Here is a 19,181-nt window from a genome sequence, read left to right on the forward strand (position 1 = left end):
CGTGGCTTCAAAACAACAGCTTTTGCCCTCTTGATCCCTGACTAATAACACCTGCCTCTTAATCTCAGGGCACCGCCACGTGCCCTCTTGAACGCGAGATACCAACACGTGACGTCTTGATCTCAGGCCACCTATGCGTGCCCTCATGACCTCAACGAACCAACACGTGCCCTTTTGACCTCAGGGTTCTGCATGCACCGTCCTGAGCTCATGGTGCCGTCACGTGCCGGCTTGACCTCTGGATCGTGCCCCGTCCGCGTCAAGGTACCGTCACGTGTCCTGACCGCAGGGTAACGACATCTTGCTGCGGCACACGTTCGCGTCGCCGCCGGAGTCAGGCCGGCCGACGCCCGTCGTTGTCGACATGTACGAGCAATCCTGGACCCGGGACGACGGTGGGCCGATGGACCGCGAGCATCTCATGATGGCGCTGGCCGACCTCGAGTACATCATCATCAAGGCGGCGCCCGTCGAGGGCGCCCAGCAGGCGGCGTGAGTAGGGTAGGGGTGTGGTAGGGCAGGGCAGGGCAGGGCAGGACAGGACAGGGCGGAACAGGGCAGAGCAAGACAGGACAGAGCAGAGCAGAATAAACCAGAACAGAACAGAACAGAACGAAACGGAACAAAGCGGGGTAGACCAGGGAAGGAGAGAACAGAACACAACAGAACAAAGCAGAGCAATGGCGTTGAGAAAAAGAGCAAAGCGCATGGGGAAGAACACAGGGTAGAGCAGTAGGATGGCGTGGGACGGGATCTACTGAGCGGTACGTACGTTGCAGTGGTTACTGAAAGGAAAGGGTAGAACAGACGGCACCCATCCCAGTTGGCCGTCTGCACCCGTCCCAGCTGGCCGTCTGCACCCGTCCCAGTTGGCCGTCTGCACCCGTCCCAATTGGCTGTCTGCACCCGTCCCAGCTGGCTGTCCGTACCCGTCCCAGTTGGCCGTCTGCACCCGTCCCAACTGGCAGTCTGCAGCCGTCCCAGTTGGCTGTCTGCAGGAATGGGCAGCTCTGAGCTGTGGTGCCATGAGTGTGGCGGCCAGGCTGCTGCGGAGCTGGACTGATCACGGCGGCTGGACTCTGTGTCGGCAGCCTGTCGGAGGTGGCCCTCGATATCGCCGTACCGCAGAACACGGGTCTGGAGCGGGCGCACGCCGTTGAGCAGTGCTCCTGCCCGCGCGGCTACAAGGTACGTCGTCTGAAGTGCTAGCCGTCACGGGGACCATGTCTGAAGTCCTAGCCGTCACGGGGACCATGTCTGAAGTCCTAGCCGTCACGAGGACCATGTCTGAAGTCCTAGCCGTCACGGGACCTTGTCTGAAGTCCTAGCCGTCACGGGGACCATGTCTGAAGTCCTAGCCGTCACGAGGACCATGTCTGAAGTCCTAGCCGTCACGAGGACCATGTCTGAAGTCCTAGCCGTCACGAGGACCATGTCTGAAGTCCTAGCCGTCACGAGGACCATGTCTGAAGTCCTAGCCGTCACGGGGACCATGTCTGAAGTCCTAGCCGTCACGAGGACCATGTCTGAAGTCCTAGCCGTCACGGGGACCATGTCTGAAGTCCTAGCCGTCACGGGGACCATGTCTGAAGTCCTAGCCGTCACGAGGACCATGTCTGAAGTCCTAGCCGTCACGGGGACCATGTCTGAAGTCCTAGCCGTCACGGGGACCATGTCTGAAGTCCTAGCCGTCACGGGGACCATGTCTGAAGTCCTAGCCGTCACGAGGACCATGTCTGAAGTCCTAGCCGTCACGAGGACCATGTCTGAAGTCCTAGCCGTCACGGGACCATGTCTGAAGTCCTAGCCGTCACGGGGACCATGTCTGAAGTCCTAGCCGTCACGGGGACCATGTCTGAAGTCCTAGCCGTCACGGGGACCATGTCTGAAGTCCTAGCCGTCACGGGGACCATGTCTGAAGTCCTAGCCGTCACGGGGACCATGTCTGAAGTCCTAGCCGTCACGGGACCATGTCTGAAGTCCTAGCCGTCACGGGGACCATGTCTGAAGTCCTAGCCGTCACGGGGACCATGTCTGAAGTCCTAGCCGTCACGGGGACCATGTCTGAAGTCCTAGCCGTCACGGGACCATGTCTGAAGTCCTAGCCGTCACGGGGACCATGTCTGAAGTCCTAGCCGTCACGGGGACCATGTCTGAAGTCCTAGCCATCACGGGGACCATGTCTGAAGTCCTAGCCATCACGAGGACCATGTCTGAAGTCCTAGCCGTCACGGGGACCATGTCTGAAGTCCTAGCCGTCACGAGGACCATGTCTGAAGTCCTAGCCGTCACGAGGACCATGTCTGAAGTCCTAGCCGTCACGGGGACCATGTCTGAAGTCCTAGCCGTCACGGGGACCATGTCTGAAGTCCTAGCCGTCACGGGGACCATGTCTGAAGTCCTAGCCGTCACGGGGACCATGTCTGAAGTCCTAGCCGTCACGAGGACCATGTCTGAAGTCCTAGCCGTCACGGGGACCATGTCTGAAGTCCTAGCCGTCACGAGGGCCATGTTTGTCGCAGCCCTTCGACTGTTCATTCGGCGTGCTTGGGACTACTTAACTCGTCCTTGCGCCCTGGTAACAGACGGCGTTGGTTTTACTTTGCCAGTACTACGCCAAGCGTCGTTGTCCTTGAAATTTGCAAGTGTCTGGGACTTGCTTTATTCAACTTTTGTAATCGTATGGCCACAGGGAGCCACCCTGTCACCGAGATAGTTACACCAGTTCTTAACGTCTCAAAAGTCGTCAAACCCAGCGCATGAGGCATGCGCCTTCATTGCGCGGCGTGGTTACCAGGCGCCTGTGACCTGCGTTCCAGGGTCTCTCTTGCGAGGACTGCGACGTGGGCTACACCCGGTCTCTGGGTGGATTGTACCTGAGACAGTGTGAGCGCTGCGACTGCAACGGACGCAGCGACGAGTGCGACCCGGATACTGGCGCCTGCCTGGTGGGTTTGACTCTGGACGACTCCGAGTCTGGTGACTCGTGTGGTGACGCAAGCCTGTAGATGTTGAACCCAAGATTGAAACAGTTCTCCGGCCTGGGGTGAATCTGATCGACAAGCGTATGGCTGGTCCGATGTAATGGACCTCCTGGTGCGCTTGTCGTCTGCTCAGTTTCTGCCGCACGAGGATGTAATCAGTTTTGCTCCAGCTCGCCGCCTTGACTATTTTTCCGGCTTTTGTTAGCGATAGGGGCTATTGATTTGCATTGCGCAGTTCACGATGCTCGGTCGTCTTCGTCGTCTCCGGTGGCGTCCTGTCCGTTCGGCGGCATTCGCAGCTGCCTTGCGCTCGCCCGTGCGTCAGTCCCCTGGACCGTCCCCCCTGCCACAGAACTGCCGCGACAACACGGCCGGCGCCTCGTGCGATGTGTGCGCTCCCGGCTACCGTGGCGACCCCATGCATGGCCAGCCGTGCCGGCCCGACTCCAGCCGGCCGTGCGACTGCGACCGGCGCGGCAGCCTGAGCCGCGACTGCGACGCCAGACGCCAGTGTCCCTGCAAGGTGAGAGGGCGCCACGCGGGTGGGGCCGGGGCGTAGTCACCCGACCGCGACTCCAGACGCCAGTGTCCCTGCAAGGTCAGAGGGCGTATCACCCGACGCGGCATCGGCGACATTTGCCGCGAGGTGTTGAGCGATATCCTCCGCAGCACCTGATGTTTCGGCACTTGTGCGTCCCCGCTCATCTCCCTTTGTTCAGAGTCGAGTACCGTAGCGGTATGTCGCGCTGAATTGCCGTTTACCGGCCGACAGAGTAACGTGGAGGGCGTCAACTGCGACCGCTGTCGGCCCGGCTACTTCGCGCTGATGACGGGCAACCCCGACGGCTGCTCGCGCTGCTTCTGCGCCGGCGTCAGTCAGCAGTGCTCGGAAGCGCCATACTTCCGCACCCAGATCCCCATGCAGGTGGTGGACGATCAGCACGGCTTCGCACTCTCCAACAGGTGAGTTGGGCGGCGGCATGGGCCGGCCGCTGAGGTGATGTACGTCCTTTTCCAAATGCAGCCCGTCTGACTGGATGGGCTGGCGGGATATGTATCAGGGACGTTTACCCAGGCGAACCCTGCGGGAATCCTGGCGTTGCATGTGCCAGTGGGTGGGATGGGGTGGGTGCAGATGTTGGCCCGCGACCTTGCGACCGACGGTCCCGGCCTTGTCACAGGTCGGACCGCAGGTCATCCGACAACAGACCCTATATACAGATCGGCCGGCGGTGACCGCCCTGCCACAGGCCGGACCGCAGGTCATCCGACAACAGACCCCATCTACAGATCGGCCGGCGGTGACGGGAGAGTTGCTGCCATGTGCGACTGCCCCTTTGTGACGGTTTGATCCCGTCGGTTGCCCCGAGCCCTGTGTATAGCTGCCATGAACGCCTTTGTATGGGTTCGCGATGTTCTACGCTACGCTTTGGTTCTCTCGCTCACTGGAATCGGTGTGTGGTGTTTAGTTGAGTGAGCAATTGCGCGTATCCTTCGTAAAATAATCGCAAAAACGTCCCCATCAGTGCTGTCATCTCTCACCGTTTCCGCGCACGGCCGGGAAGCGCGTTTCATTCGAGTTAGCGCCGCCAAGACGGACTCTTACAAAGGTCGGCTTGGTTGCAGGCTTCGCAACAACATCATCCGCGGCGAGAGCTTCAGCGTCAGCCCGGCCGAGAACGAGATCGGCTACAACCAGTTTCCACAGGGTCCTGACGGCGGTATCGGGGAGAGCCTCTACTGGTCCCTGCCGGACATCTTCCTCGGAAACCGGGTCAGTCAGAACACTGCCGTCTCCACCCCGCCCCAACTGCGGCGTCGTCTGTCTCATCTGTCTCGATGGGCTCCTCATCCGAAAGACAAAGGCAGCTAAAGTACTTCAAGTGGGGTCTTTTTGTTGCGGTAGGGCACCGTGTGGTTCATTGGTGACGGTTCGGTTTTTACGGGACTGCTTGGTAGGTCAGAGTGGCGCGACAGACGACATTGACGGAGCACTGACCCATCGCGTGCTGAGCGCAGCTGGCTTCGTACGGCGGCAAGCTGATGGTGCGCCAGCGGTACGAGGAGAGACCCGGCGCCGAGTCCTACGACGACTCGGACGTCATCATCACCGGCAACGGCGTCACCCTGACCTGGATCAACCCGTCGCCGCCGAGGCCGGGCAGGTGCGGCTAGCCGCCAGCGTCGCAGCGCGGTGTCTCCGCCGCGGACGGACCCTGGGGCTGCGCCCGCCGCTCTTCTAGCACGGCTGGGCGGCTTGCGCACAGGCCTGTTCTGGTTAAAGCCCACACTTCGCGACAGGCAGGAGGACGAGTGCGGACAGAGGCGTACATTGCAGTGCTGAGCTGTGAAGCTTGGGCTTTAGTCCTGAGCTGTTGCGAACGGAGCGCAGTTTGCGGCGTTTTTACATCCCCTGGATAAAGCCACTGTGTGCAGGCTCTCGTCTGAAGTTTGTATGATAACTACCGTGCCATTATGTGCCCGTTCGGCGTTCAAGCATAAAACACGGCTACGCAGGCACCACCAACGATCTTAGTGCCGCAGCGCTGTACACTGTACAGTCAGTTGCAGGGGGGGGGGGGGGAGGAGTTGATGCTGGCGTCACTGCACGGCCGCCGTCTCTGCATCCCACAGGACGGGGACATTCGAGGTGGAGCTGTCGGAGCGGGCAGGCTGGAGTCTGCTGGACGCCGCGCGCACCGTGCAGCCCTCGACCCGCGAGGACCTGATGACGGCGCTCAGCGGCATCGGCTCCATCCTCGTGCGCGCCACCTACTCCAACAGTATGCGCAGCACCTACCTCAGCAACGTCGTCATGGACACAGCTATTCCTACGGTGCGTGGCGTCGGACAGGCCGTCGCACCCGCCCCCTGCCTCTGGGCAGATTGGAGAGTTCGTGTTAGCTGGGGTGGGGTGGGTGCCGTGTTTGACTGGCTATGGAGATGGCTATGGCTATGGAGACTGGGTCAAACCTGTGAGTCGCCGAACCCAGCGGGCGTGTCTCGTTGGTATGGTCGCCTGATTTCGGTGTGCACGTGTTTCGACAGGACACCCAGCAGGGTCGGGCGCTTGGCATCGAGCAGTGCCGCTGCCCCCGCGAGTACATCGGCTTGTCGTGCCAGGTGAGCGACCTACAGCCGCCTACCTCTCACAACACATATCCACGAGAATGTTACTTATCCTCGCCTTCATTGACTTGCGAGTTCGGTGCGTTTGTTCTCACGTCGTAAAATCGTGAATTAAACGGCCCCAGAACATGCATGATGCCAACGTTAAGCAGTGCCGGGAACGAAAACGTTCTCGAGCGCGTTCTTCGTTCCCACGCTCTTCGTGGTCTTTGCTCCTCAACAATTCAGCAATGCAACTGGGGCTTGACCGCTCAAGCCGGCGCGGTGTGCTGCTGCGCCGGGGTGTCTGACCGGCGAGCTCGTGCGCCGGCCAGGACTGCGCGCCGGGCCACTACCGGGTCAGCACCGAGCCACTGGGCACCTGCCGGCCCTGCCCGTGCAACGGCAACGAGGAGAGCTGCTTCCTGGGTCCGGACCGGCGCGTTCAGTGTCGCTGCCGATCCGGCTACACGGGACAGTACTGCCAGCAGCAAGGTGAGTGCTGCAGTCGGCCTTCGCCGCGCAACTCGCCGTGACGCTCCGATGAGAACGCGGAGGGTTGTCCAGGTCCGCATGGAGAACGTGCCACTGGCGACGGGCGGGGTCCGGGTACTGAGATAAGTTGCGGACAGGACATCCAAGCTGGTTGTCTTCCGCTCGTTCGGATGCAATGATAATCCCTCTCAAGGGCATCAGTGCATGACCCACATTCAGCGTGTCTCATTGAATGAACGCCGACTGCGATTGTGTATATTATCTGCTGGTCATTCCCCTATCCTTCGTTGTATTTACTCAGCCTCTAGTGTTAAAGTGTCTCTTATCTGGCCCTTCCCCATGACCGCTGCCTGTCTTTGCATAGGCCTGTACCTTTCCAAACTCGTATTTGGTTTCCCGTTAACTGATTTCTGTCGTGACCTACACCGTTCCTGTCCTGACCTGGATGCTCCCCTGCCGAGACCTGACCCGCTGCTGCTCTGACCTGGGCGCTCCCTGCGCCAGACGACGGCTCCGGCTCGGGCACCCGCCCGCCGCCGACCATCTCGGTGACCATCAGTGAGCCAGTCATCGTGGCCCAGGTCGGCGACAGGGTCAGCTTCCGCTGCTCGGGGCGCTCCCGCACCGGCGAGAGGGTGAGTGACGTCAGTGGGGCCTTCCGACGGGCACAGAGGCTGCGCGCTGAGGCGCAGCCGACCGGCGGAAGTCGCGCCTAGGGGTTGGCGACATGCGCAGTGGCGGTCTCCTCTCCCTGGTCTGTGTGGCGTCAGTGTGGGCGGGATATGCGCTGCAGACGCCGCCCTGCCCGCCGCTGCCAGCAGTGACGCAGTTGTGCCGCGCACATTGACGACTTCTCGCGCCGGACCGGCTCAGTCATGACAGCCGTGTGACGTGACGTGACGTGGCGTGACGTGACGTGACTGTGACGGCTGCCGCAGGTGACGATCCGCTGGTACAAACGCTCGGGCGAGCTGCCTCGTGACCGCGCCACGGACGACGGTCGCGGCCTGCTGGTGATCCGCGCCGTCATCTCAGCCGACTCGGGCGTCTACGTGTGCGAGGCGCGTGACTCCGTGTCGACCGTGACCGAAGAGTCGGAGCTGAGGGTGGGAGGTATGTGACCGAAGAGTCGGAGCTGAGGGTGGGAGGCAGGTAAACGATTGGAGGAGGTGAGGGTGGGAGGTAGGTGACCGAGGAGTCTGGACTGGAGGTAGGAGGTAGGTGACCGAGGAGTCGGAGTTGAGTGTGGGAGGTAGGTGACCGGAGAGTCGAGGCTGAGGGTGGGAGGTAGGTGACCGGAGAGTCGAGACTGGAGGTAGGAGGTAGGTGACCGGAGAGTCGAGGCTGAGCGCGGGAGGTAGGTGACCGGAGAGTCGAGGCTGAGTGTGGGAGGTAGGTGACCGAGGAGTCGGAGTTGAGTGTGGGAGGTAGGTGACCGGAGAGTCGAGGCTGAGGGTGGGAGGTAGGTGACCGGAGAGTCGAGGTTGGGGGTGGGAGGTAGGTGACCGAGGAGTCGGGGCTGGAGGTGGAGGGTAGGTGACCGAAGAGTCGGAGCTGGGGTTGGGAGGTAGGTGACCGAGGAGTCGGAGTTGAGGGTGGGAGGTAGGTGACCGGAGAGTCGAGGCTGGGGTTGGGAGGTAGGCAACTGATTAGTCGGAGTTGAGGGTGGGAAGTATGTGACCGAAGAGCCAGAACTGGGGGTGGGGGGGGGAGGGTAGGTGACCAACGAGTCGGAGCTGAGGTTGCGAAGAAGGTGATCTCGCAGTCGGGGCTGATGATAGGAGGTTCTGCTTCGGAGGTTAGGAATTCGAACAATACTTGCCGCCCGAACTGTGAGCATGCCTGAATTATGTGCCGGAGTGATGCGACCGTGCATACGTCAGACCACAAGAAAACTCGAACCGAGTAATTATCACACTGAGAGAGGTACGTAATTGTCGTATGGTCATGCCATCTGTGCGATCCCCCAGTTTGAGGAACACGAGCATCTTGCTCCGAAAGTTTCGTATTTCCTGACACACAAGCAGTTGATCCGTCCAGCCATGGCCTGTTCGATATTTCAAGTGTTTGTATTTCAAAAACGTTGCGATGACATGGATTCCGAATGCGACGTGGTGACTTGATGCCCTTTTGCAAGCGGGCAACGGCGCGCAAGGTACTGGCTCTCTCCTCAATCCGACGCTCTTGTTGATCAGTGTGCTCCTGGCTCTCGTTGTGTCTCACTCCACCCACGCTCTCCCTGGTAGGAAGGGTAAATAATACTTATATATAAACGCCGGCACCTGCAAGCTCTTACATGCCGTTATCTCCAACTTCTCCATTTCGTGTTTGATTGCTTCAATTGAATCGCAAAGTAAGAAAAGTTGTGGACCTCTTTGGAGATAAATGCATGTGAAAGCCCCTATTGTCGGCATATTCGTTTCGAGCTTTTTCCTTTTTATTCAGGTTAGCTTTTTCCATGGATGTTTTATTTCGCGCGTTCTTATAAGCATGTTGATCAAATGTGCTCTGAACAATGTGCACAGGATATTTGGCATACGCATATATGCAATGCACTATTCATGTGTGGAAGTAAACAGGTTCGTTGCTTTACTTCCAAAATGCAGAGTTTTTCACCTGGGATTGTTTTATTCCATCGGTAGTTGTATTTTAGTTTTGTGCAGGTTGAAATAGATTAAATCATTGTGTCCATTGCCACCCTAGGGCGTAGGCCGCATGATCCTAATACTGGCGAATCAATATAAACCGTATATGCCCGTAATGTAGTTACTTAGTTTTGCATTTGATGCTTCATAGATTGTTTCTGATGCCTTATGGAACAAACGTATTTTGTACATACTGTGTATGCTGCACCTTGAATGTGTATAATGCTATTTAGTAGATTGTGTATATATGCATAATACGTTTGTCAAGTAAAAGGACAACACGTCAGGCTGTTTTCTGAGGGAGGTCATAAAGTCCACAGCAGGCTGATACCGAGTCCCAAATCTAGTCATTAGAGCCTAGTCCACGTCGAGCTACGCCACGCGTACCGTAATCTGACGAGGCCGTCCGGGTCCCATGTCAGCACGCTGTCCATCCGTCAAAGAACAATATCTAGCCAGTGCCGCTGACCCGCGCCAAGCTTCACCCAACGCGCGACGTATCCCTGACGGCTTGTCGGCTAACTCGCGTTTTCGCGGCGCGCCGCCAGGCGGCGAGGCCAGCCCACCGCGCGTCACCATCTCGCCGCGCTACCTGCAGCTGACGGCCGGCGAGCCGGCGGAGTTCGAATGCTCGGCAGAGGGCAGCCCGGCGCCGCGGCTCGAGTGGAGCGGCGGCCGGGGAGGTCGCCTCGAGCCGGACGTGAGTACCGGCCGTCGTGCCCGGCAGGGGTGCGGCCCTCGCGTCCGCCGCAGAGGCTGGTGGCGGCTCGTGAGTGTTGGGCGGGGTAAAGGATTTGTCTGCCCGGTGTTTGGTGTTCCCAGGGCTGATTTCATTCATCAGAGGTGTAGCTCCTCCTGGCCAGGTTATCGCCAGCTCAGCTTCAGTCTTCTACGTTACCTCCGGTTCAGCTCCCATTCGTCACATGCGTCCCACCTTCCAGCCCGGTGCGGCAGGCCGCCACAAGCCCAGCTGCCGTGCGTCCGTCACCTATGCCGGCCTCGTCCGCCAGGCATGATCCGTCCGGCTGCCGCGCGCCGCCTGCTCACCAGCCGCGCACCTCTCCGCCAGGTGTCTGTCGTCAATGGCGTGCTGGTGATCGGCGCCGTGCGCAAGGTGCACGAGGCCGAGTACACGTGCACAGGCACCAACCCAGTGGGCTCAGATGCGGCGCGTACCATCATCTATGTCAGCGGCGGCGAGGAGCCGCGCCCGCGGCCCAACCCGCGGCCCGAGCCGCGGCCCGAGCCGCGCCCACGGCCCGAGCCGGGCCAGAGGCTGGGCGAGGTGGTGCCCAGTCAGGTGTCGGTGCGCGCCGGCGAGCCGGTGCGGATCACGTGCCGCCCCCGCGACCCGAGCGCCAGCGTGGCCTGGAGCGGCGCCGACCGGCCGCTGCCGCAGGTATGGCGAGGCCGCCCCCACCCGCTGGGCGGGGACGGGGCGGGAGCAGGCATTGGCAGTGAGTGTGGAAGCTGTGGGCGCTGGCAGAACTGGAAGGGGTAGAGGTTTACGGTCTTTGAGTCGTACCGGGTTGAATTTGTGGCAGACTGGCTAAATATCTGACCTCTCAGCCTCACCATGACTTGGTGGATAAGCAGTCTGTCTGCAGGAATGGCGCTCATGTGGTCAAAATACCGCTAAAGTTTATTACAAAATGGGCAGAGCGCTTGGCATCGCAAAGTAACACCACCTCTATCTGAAGTAACAGCTGATCCACCATGGGAGTTCCTTTCTCTCTTGATGTGCCAGTGTTTGACTTTTATGCCGCGGCGGTGACCGGCGGCCAAGTTGGGCTGTGTCCAGTGACCCGTCGTTGACATGTGACCACCAGCGGGCCAGTGACATTCGAGGTGAGCTGATCATTCCGGCTGCCCAGCCAGAGGACTCGGGCATCTACGTCTGCACCATTACCATCTCGTCGGGATACAGGTGAGCGGGGAGCACACGGTATGTGCGTGCGATGAGCACAGGTATGTGCGTGCGATGAGCACAGGTATGTGCGGATACAGGTATGTGCGTGGAGCACCACGGATCCTGTCTGGTGTCAGTGACGACAGGAAGAGAAACACAGAGTACAATGGCAAGCACGCGAACACGCTTAAATGCCTTATAAACCCGATGGTTGTAGGAAGTTATGAACTATGTGACCAAAGAGTGTTCTGGTTCTTTATAGTCGTTCAAACTATTCACCTTTGCAACGTGTGTCGACATGTGGTTGCATGTCATGCGGTGTGCCTGGTCAAAATTAGGAACACCACTTCGCCTCTAATGGGCTTCCCTATCGTGGCCAAATGTGTTAAGATATCGCAGTGTCATGCGACTTTACATTGCGCCCGTGCGGTGTTTTAGTGAGGAGGTGCGCGCCAGGGTGGAGGTGGTGGGCTCCTCACGGCCGTCCAACCCGCCGACGGCCCGCATCGAGCCCGACCGGCAGACTGTGGCGCAGGGAACCGTCATCGAACTGCGCTGCCAGGCCGACGGTGAGTCGCCGCGGTTGGACAGCAGACACCCGCTCCTCGCAGGGCGGTGGGTCAGAGGTCACCTCACCTCACCTCAGAGGCCGCTCGCCATCTGTGAGGGAGAGAGAGAGAGAGGAGGGGAGGGTGGCTAGCTGTGGTCTCTTTTCAGACTTTCAAACTTCGAGGAAGTAAATGGGGGGATCACGTTTCCCAGCCTGACAGCTGCCCAGTGTGTCTGTCGTTCAGAATGTGAGATCCTGGCGGGCATTATCTGCCAGTAGCCAAACGTCTCCGGGCTGACAGCGGCCAGGCGTCCACAAACTCTCAGAGAAGTTCCATGTATCCATGCGACATGCGGCGATGTATTGGTACCAACCTCGCAGCCTTGGAAGGATCCCGGCGCAGGGAGTATCTGCACGTGGAATAGCTGACAATGCCGGATCTCCCTCCGGCGAGAACGCACGCAGTTGCCTGACTTCAGCGCGCGCCGTCTGCCGCGCGAGCGCCGCCCTGTGACTGAGCCACGTCCGGCTGGCTGCAGGATCGCCCGCGCCGGAGGTGCGCTGGTCCAAGGCGGGAGGGCCACTGCCGGAGCGAGCCCAGGTGCGCGGCAGCTCTCTGGTGATCAGCTCGGCCGAGGTGTCGGACCGCGGTCTGTACGTCTGCACGGCCAGCAGCCCGGCCGGCTCCTCCCAGTCGTCGGCCATCGTCGAGGTGGAGCGTGAGTGTCGTCCGCCGCCGCCGCCGCCGCCGCCGCGGCGCCCACCCCGCTCCGCGCTGGTCTGCGCTGCCACCCACTGGACGCGGTCGCCCCCCCCCCCCCCCCGCTCGCCTCGAGGCGTCGTGCTGGGGTTGCAGACACTCGTGGCTGTGTTTTCGGTTCTCACACTCGTGACTGTGTTTTCGGTTCTCGCCTCCGTCGCCGTCGAGCGGCCATCAATAGAGGACGAGGCCTCGCCTCTGTCGTCTCGTTGGTCATATGTAGCTTGCTTTCTGCAGGGTTTCCTTTGGCCCATTCTGACTACGCTGCACCACAGTATTATTTTGTTTGCACATGTGCGTTTTGGTTGTTGATTTCGGTGCACCCATTCCCGGTAGGCTGGTTTCATAAATAGGTAACACGACATTGTGGTGAGCGACGCTGAGCTTCTATGTGGGACCCGGTGCGCCGCTCGCATGTGATCTAAAAACACACAATTGATCAGCATGCAGCATGCTCATATGCATCCGTGTGGTATGTAGTGCTGGAGCAGAAGCATGTGGCTAACATGGAAGATGTATATACAGCTGCCCTGGGACATGGCGAGTCAAACTACCTCCACCAGATAAGGGCAAAGCTCTTCTCGTTTCTCTTCAGCTATGGCTAGAGTAGAAGTATTGAAGACCGCTTAACAATTATCAAAATTTTGTCTCGTCGATGGCGGGTATTGTTGAGGCTAAAGTCATGCCAAAGAAGTCGTCATGTATCCATTTGCAGCGTTTTTCCCCTTACGTTACCATTCACCTTAAAGCACGAAAGGCCTGACTCAACCAAGTGCTTAGCACGGTCTGTACCCGCGGTCTGAGCTTTGCCCTTCTCGGCCGCGTTGTGGCCCGCTTCAGCCCGTGCCGCCGGCCGCCGCCAGCCTGCCCGCCGCCCTGCTTCTGACACACCCGACCCTGCAGGCGCCGCGTCCGACTTCTGCGCGCCCGAGGAGTTCGAGTGCTTGTCGGGCGAATGCGTTCCCATCTCGAGTCGCTGCAACGGCGTGGTGCAGTGCAGGGATAACTCTGACGAACTGTACTGTGATGTCGGCCCAGAGCCGCCCAGCTCAGGTAAAACACAAGGGATAACTCTGTCGAGCTGTACTGTGATGTCAGCCAGAGCCGCCCAGCTCAGGTAAAACAGAATGGATACGATCGCTACGGGAAATACCTGCTGAGCGCGCATCTTTGCGGCCTCTGAATTCCCCATGATGACCCGACTAAGCTTTACCCTGTGGAGGCCTGACTGACATGCAGGGGCAAAGCCTGTCATTTTACGGGCATAGTGCGCCTGCAAACCGTCGTTCTCTTCCCCTTTGCGTTGGCCATCTTCATAGGCCACTGCGGAACAGCGTTGTGATTCTGGACTACCGCTCACGCCGTGCAGGCCGCCTGACTGTACTGGCAGCTTAGCGCGCTCCATGGTCCGCACCGGTGAGGATGCCGTCCGCCGCAAGAGCCAGCATGTCTCATTGATGCATGCACTGAGCCTGTGTTGGCGCGGCGCGCCGGTGCGCTCTGACGCGGCATGGCATGTGCGGCATGTACCAGCCCACTGTGGTGTACCGCAGCATGCAGGCCGACCGAGTTCCGCTGCCGCTCGGGCCAGTGCGTGGGGCGCCGCTTCGTCTGCGACGGCGTGTTCGACTGCTCGGACAGCTCGGATGAGGCCGGCTGCGGCGGCGCCCGGCCAGGTGACGGTGAGGCGGGCCTCGCCTGCACGCGTCCCGCCCGCTGACGACCAATGGCAGCGGGCGGGCTGCGGGCACTGAACGCGTGCCGAGGGGGGCGCGGGTGTGGACCCTGCCTCAGGCCCCTGCCTCGGTGGCCTACAGTCGCCGTGTCAGGGGTTCGAGGTCGCCACACACGGCGCAGGGCACGCTCACGGCCAGGGCGAGCGGTGTCCAGGACGACGTGTTCACTGTCGGCCCACGCTGTACAGCGGTTCTCGCTAGCTCGTGCGGCTTGGTGCCGGAGCCGCCAAGTCTGTGGGTAAGGTCTGCATGAAGGTAGAGTTATTCAGGTGACTAACACTGCGCAGACCTAACCACCCCTGCTGCGACGCGTAGCTGCCCCGAAGCCCTCGAAGCTCAGCAAGCCATCCCCCGGCGCCGGTTCCACTAACCCCCCCCCCCCCCTCCCCCCGCTCCGACAGGCCGCGAGGTGCCCGCCATCGAGATCTATCCGGAGGGAGCGCAGACGGTGAGCCGGGGTGGCTCGGTGCTGTTCCAGTGCCGTGTGAACGCCGGCGCGCCGGCGCCGAGCGTTAGCTGGGCGCGCGCCGACCGTCGCCCGATGCCGGCCACCGCCGAGCAGCTCGATGGCGGGGTTATCAGGTGAGCAGCGCCCGGAAGCCACGGCACCAACCAATCAGCGTTCGTCGAAAAATAAGCCGATAAAACGTAGCGACCGTTTAACACGCCTTAGAAAATGATCCCACATTGGAAAAGTGAAAATTAGTGTTATGTTTTGACCATCCATGCTTGGAGAGGCGACATTCAGAACTCCCGCACCGTGCAAGCAAAAGTCTTCAGTGTGTTGAATCCATCACGTGTGAACCAACTTATCTGAAATGGTTTTCCTATAACATGGCCTGTTGCTTGCGCGAAATCCGCTGCTCGATGTTATTTCATTCTATCACTAATGTCCTTAGGCTAGTGCATAGAAACGACATTGTTTGTAGTCAATCTTAACCTTACCTGGGTCATTACCACCGTGAAAGCGTTGGACCCTCCCGTGCGGTCTAGCTATCCACCCGTGGACTTCTGAGAGGCTGGCCTAGTCCCGTGACACCGCCGGTGCCCGCGGCAGCGACCCCGAGGCCTCGAGGCCTCCCGATCTCCCGGCCTCTCAGCTGACGGGGCGGCTGGGCCTGCAGATTCCTGCGTGTGACGGGCGAGGAGGAGGGCGAGTACATCTGCACGGCCACCAACACGGCCGGCACCACCAGCGCCACAGCCACGCTCTCGGTGGAGTCGCCGCCCGTCATCACGCTCACACAGCCGTCTCAGTACAGGTGCGGGCTGCGTGCGTGCATGTCGCGGCACGGACACGATGGCAGGCGCCGTGCTGTATGCTGTGCCGCAAGGCAAGAGCAGCGGTGACCGCCGCACTGGGAGGTCCCAGCACAGACACAGGAGCAGTGTTAGGTTACTACTGCTGTCTAGGCCTAGGTAACGCGTGACATTTCGTTGTCTGTGCTGTCACATTTGCCTGTTTGGCAGACGTAGAAATACCACGGGCGTGAATAGCACCCACTTGACTGAGGAGCTCCATCAGGCACTTGCTTTAAACGGACCGATTCTGGAATTAACGGAAGTCATCTCTCTGATAAGCCACAAATGCCATCGAATGACAACAGGTAAGTAAGAACGGAACAAGGATGACATCTTCGACAAACACCAAGTGCGGCACTTGACCTCCGGCGGCGGCGCTGTCGCTGGTGCCCTCGCCGTGCTGGGGCCAGACGCCTGACGGGCCGGCAGCGCGCCTGACGCTCTCCGCCTGCGGCAGGGTGCGGGAGGGCCAGCGCGTGACTCTGGAGTGCCGTGCCACCGGAGACCCGACGCCGTCCGTCTCCTGGGAGGGCGGCCGCAGCGGCACGCCGTTCTTCAGCGAGGCCAGGGACGACCGTGCCCAGCCGGGCGTGGCGCTGGTCGAGATCGGCGCTGTGACGCAGGAGGACGCCGGCGTGTACACGTGCCGCGCGCGCAGCAGCGCCGGCCAGTCGGAGCAGCGGCTGCAGATGGTGGTGGAGCGGCCCGACCGCCGACCGGAGCCGGGGCCGGAGCCGCGGCCGCAGCCGCAGCCGCAGCCGCGGCCGCGGCCGAGGCCGCCCTCGCCCCAGCCTGGCGACGGCGGCGTGCAGCCCAGTGAGGACACGTACCGTGTTCCTCTCAACGGACGTGCCGAGCTCGTCTGCTACGTCGCCGGTAGGTCGACCGCCTGAACCGACGCGAACCAACTCGCGACGAGCGGCGCTGGAGGGGGGGGGGGGCTTGCTGGGCTCTTGTGTCACGCGTTACTTGATTTGTTGAGGCGAGATTTTAGCGCCTTTCTTGTGGTCCCTGCGGTCACCCCTCCACTGACCTCCGCGACAGCCGTCGTGGTGACGCCCGCGGTGATCGCCCGACGCTTCTCCGCCAGGCTCCAACCGTGATGTGTACATCAACTGGATCCGGTCGGACGGTCGCGATATGCCCGTCGACCACCTGATCCGGGACGGCACGCTGTACATCAACCAGGTGCAGGAGGACGCCGAGGGCACCTACACCTGCCTCGGACTGGGCGTCTCTGGCACCGTGCTTTTTGAGGCCAAGGCCACCCTGCAGGTTATCGGTCAGTACCCCGCCCGGCGTGGTCCACTCCAGTGTCCGGTTGACCTGAGGTCATCGGTGCGTGTCGTTTCGCTGCTGGATCCGCCCGTATGGCTGGGAGCGTTTAAGGCCGTCCGACATTTGTGGTATACCTACAGTATCTTAGTAGTTGTGATTGTTTCCGAAACAACGGCCACAGATTGAACGTTTTATTGGCCTTCGAACAAATGACACTTGCAGAATGTTTCATCATTCATTTAACTCTGGTGTTAAGTTTACGAGATTTTGAGTCAGGGGAGATTTGGCTTTTTATCAGCAAGTTTGAAAATGAAGCGCTTCAGGAGAGTCCAACGAAATGCTGCAAATATTGCGATTGTGATTCGGAAAACATCTCAGCGTTGATTTTGTACATTACATGTCTGCACACTTTTGTAGGAAAACCTTGCTCTATTCGAGCTAGAGGTAAGACAGAGTTCCAGATAGCTTTTTTTCAAGCCCTGATGAATTATTACATTAGGCTGTCGTACTCCAAGCATCTCGCGTCTAAATGGACCATACTGTCTCGTTCCATGGCGCCGTACGGCATTAGCAGCTGTATTTAGACTTACGCGTTCTCATCATGCCCTCTGACTGCATCCGTCTTTGTTGACGCCCAGGCAGAGCTGTGTTCCGGTCAGCTCTGACCTGGCCGCCGATCCGACCCCGGCGGCGGGTGCGCCCGCTGACGGGTCCCTCTCCCATGTTGTGCAGCGGTTGACGGGCCCCTCTCCCATGTTGTGCAGCGCCGCTGACGGGCCCCTCTCCCATGTTGTGCAGCGCCGCTGACGGGCCCCTCTCCCATGTTGTGCAGCGCCGCCCCGGATCCAGCTGAACCCGGCCCGCCAAGTGGTTCGGCCCGGCGACAACGCCATCATCTACTGCTCGGCCACCGGCGACCAGCCAATCACGCTGCGCTGGGACAAAGTCAACGACCGGCTGCCGCCGTCCGCCACCGTCCGCGGCGGCGAGCTGAACGTGAGCGCCGATCGCGCCGCTGTGCACGGCATTGCGGTTCATAACAGCGCGCGCACGTGGGCTGATAGGGCTGCGCAACTGATGTCTGGTTGAAATGCGTGTGATGTTTTTGTTTGGGTCTGGAAGTGGAGGCAGTGCGACTTGGTTTGATTTGAAGGCAGTGAGCCCGCGGCGGCGACCAGGCTATCCGGATGAGAACAAAACACACCGGTTGGGCGTTTAGAACTAGTATGTATTTCTTCACTTCACCTGCTAAGATAGATAATTATTTCGCCCATGACGTATGCGTCTTTTCAAGAAGTGCTTATTTTGGACCTCCTTAGCGCGTGCGACTATCGGCAACGGTCTGAGCAGGTTTGACAATAGCACCGCGGCTCCGACATTTCTTCCTTTCCCGAGCATGATCGGGTTATTGCCTGGGTGATCGGAACGCTGGTTCACTTTCCCACAACGACGGAAAAGTTTCTTAATGACATGGCTACGCAATGGCAATGGCAGCTGTGTGACAGACGTGGCCCGGTTGGCAGTTCCGTGGCATCTCGGTGTCGGACGCGGGCCGCTACCTCTGCACGGCCGTCAACTCGGCCGGCCGCTCTGAAGGCGTCACCGAGGTCATCGTCAACGGTGAGCAGAACTGAGCCCCGCACAGCTGCCCATACATGCCGCTATCGCTTTAGTCATGAGGAATTCGAATGCTGCAACTATAAGGGACTGAAGAAGAATGCACGGAGGTTGACGACCTCTTTCCACACAAGACCTGCAGAGTACGACTGCTTGCGAATTTTGGCCAGCTGACGACCGCATAATCCCGCTGTGGTCCGGGAGGGTCCGTCCACGCCACAGGCCTGCGCGCCTGACCCGGCCCGCGCCGACAGACGGTCCCAGTGTGACGTCACTGGACCCTGACGTCACGGCGTACGTGGGCTCGACGGCGACACTGCGCTGCGACACTACCGGCTACGAGGGCCGGCTGACCTGGCGCCGCAGCGACGCCCCGCTGCCGCCTGGCGCCGTGTACGACGGCAACAGCCTCAGGTACGCATGGACCGGCGCGGCAACACGCTTGGGTACGGACTGGTCGACAGTGTTTTAACGGCATCCGTTGTGCGATGCCGGCGTGCTGCCGGCAGCGACAGCTCGGAGGCACTCTCGGGTGCTGTTTGTGTTATTTATTGGTTTTGTACCCAGAAAAAGAGATCGTCGACGGCAGCACTCGTGCGCATACGGACCGGGCGGCTGCGACGCCGACGAGAGCGTCAGGTTTTTTAATGGACCACCCTTAATGGTTGTCACTCTCTCAGACAGCTAAAGAAAACGTAGCTCCAGAACTCCCCGACGTGTTCGTTTTCTCTCCGTCATCGTGCTTAACAGCCACGAATAGGCCTGGTGCGTGCAGCACCGTCCATCTGGTGTCACAC

At 60.1% G+C, this 19,181-nt stretch overlaps 1 protein-coding gene across 13 annotated transcripts in view; it reads left to right on the top strand.

Annotated features, from left to right (window-relative positions):
- trol (terribly reduced optic lobes) overlaps nt 1-19,181 on the top strand; it is a 113,130-nt gene that overhangs the window by 80,828 nt on the left and 13,121 nt on the right. For 12 of the 13 annotated variants that reach the window (XM_037219830.1, XM_037219831.1, XM_037219833.1 and 9 more), the window contains 26 exons: nt 290-492; nt 1,092-1,188; nt 2,820-2,948; nt 3,337-3,507; nt 3,757-3,947; nt 4,611-4,758; nt 5,004-5,149; nt 5,619-5,820; nt 6,033-6,107; nt 6,428-6,587; nt 7,092-7,222; nt 7,526-7,700; nt 9,781-9,932; nt 10,302-10,631; nt 11,062-11,159; nt 11,580-11,710; nt 12,231-12,410; nt 13,355-13,504; nt 14,005-14,127; nt 14,589-14,769; nt 15,312-15,449; nt 15,947-16,365; nt 16,580-16,771; nt 17,600-17,763; nt 18,291-18,387; nt 18,639-18,798. In XM_037219830.1, the coding sequence (XP_037075725.1) occupies nt 290-492; nt 1,092-1,188; nt 2,820-2,948; nt 3,337-3,507; nt 3,757-3,947; nt 4,611-4,758; nt 5,004-5,149; nt 5,619-5,820; nt 6,033-6,107; nt 6,428-6,587; nt 7,092-7,222; nt 7,526-7,700; nt 9,781-9,932; nt 10,302-10,631; nt 11,062-11,159; nt 11,580-11,710; nt 12,231-12,410; nt 13,355-13,504; nt 14,005-14,127; nt 14,589-14,769; nt 15,312-15,449; nt 15,947-16,365; nt 16,580-16,771; nt 17,600-17,763; nt 18,291-18,387; nt 18,639-18,798 (4,343 nt within the window). The remainder of the gene's footprint in view (nt 1-289; nt 493-1,091; nt 1,189-2,819; nt 2,949-3,336; nt 3,508-3,756; nt 3,948-4,610; nt 4,759-5,003; nt 5,150-5,618; nt 5,821-6,032; nt 6,108-6,427; nt 6,588-7,091; nt 7,223-7,525; nt 7,701-9,780; nt 9,933-10,301; nt 10,632-11,061; nt 11,160-11,579; nt 11,711-12,230; nt 12,411-13,354; nt 13,505-14,004; nt 14,128-14,588; nt 14,770-15,311; nt 15,450-15,946; nt 16,366-16,579; nt 16,772-17,599; nt 17,764-18,290; nt 18,388-18,638; nt 18,799-19,181) is intronic. The other variant, XM_037219835.1, reaches the window with a different exon arrangement.

Source organism: Pollicipes pollicipes, unplaced genomic scaffold (genome assembly GCF_011947565.3).
Source record: "Pollicipes pollicipes isolate AB1234 unplaced genomic scaffold, Ppol_2.1 Scaffold_4295;HRSCAF=5057_pilon_pilon_pilon, whole genome shotgun sequence".
Taxonomy (NCBI): Eukaryota; Metazoa; Arthropoda; class Thecostraca; order Pollicipedomorpha; family Pollicipedidae; genus Pollicipes; species Pollicipes pollicipes.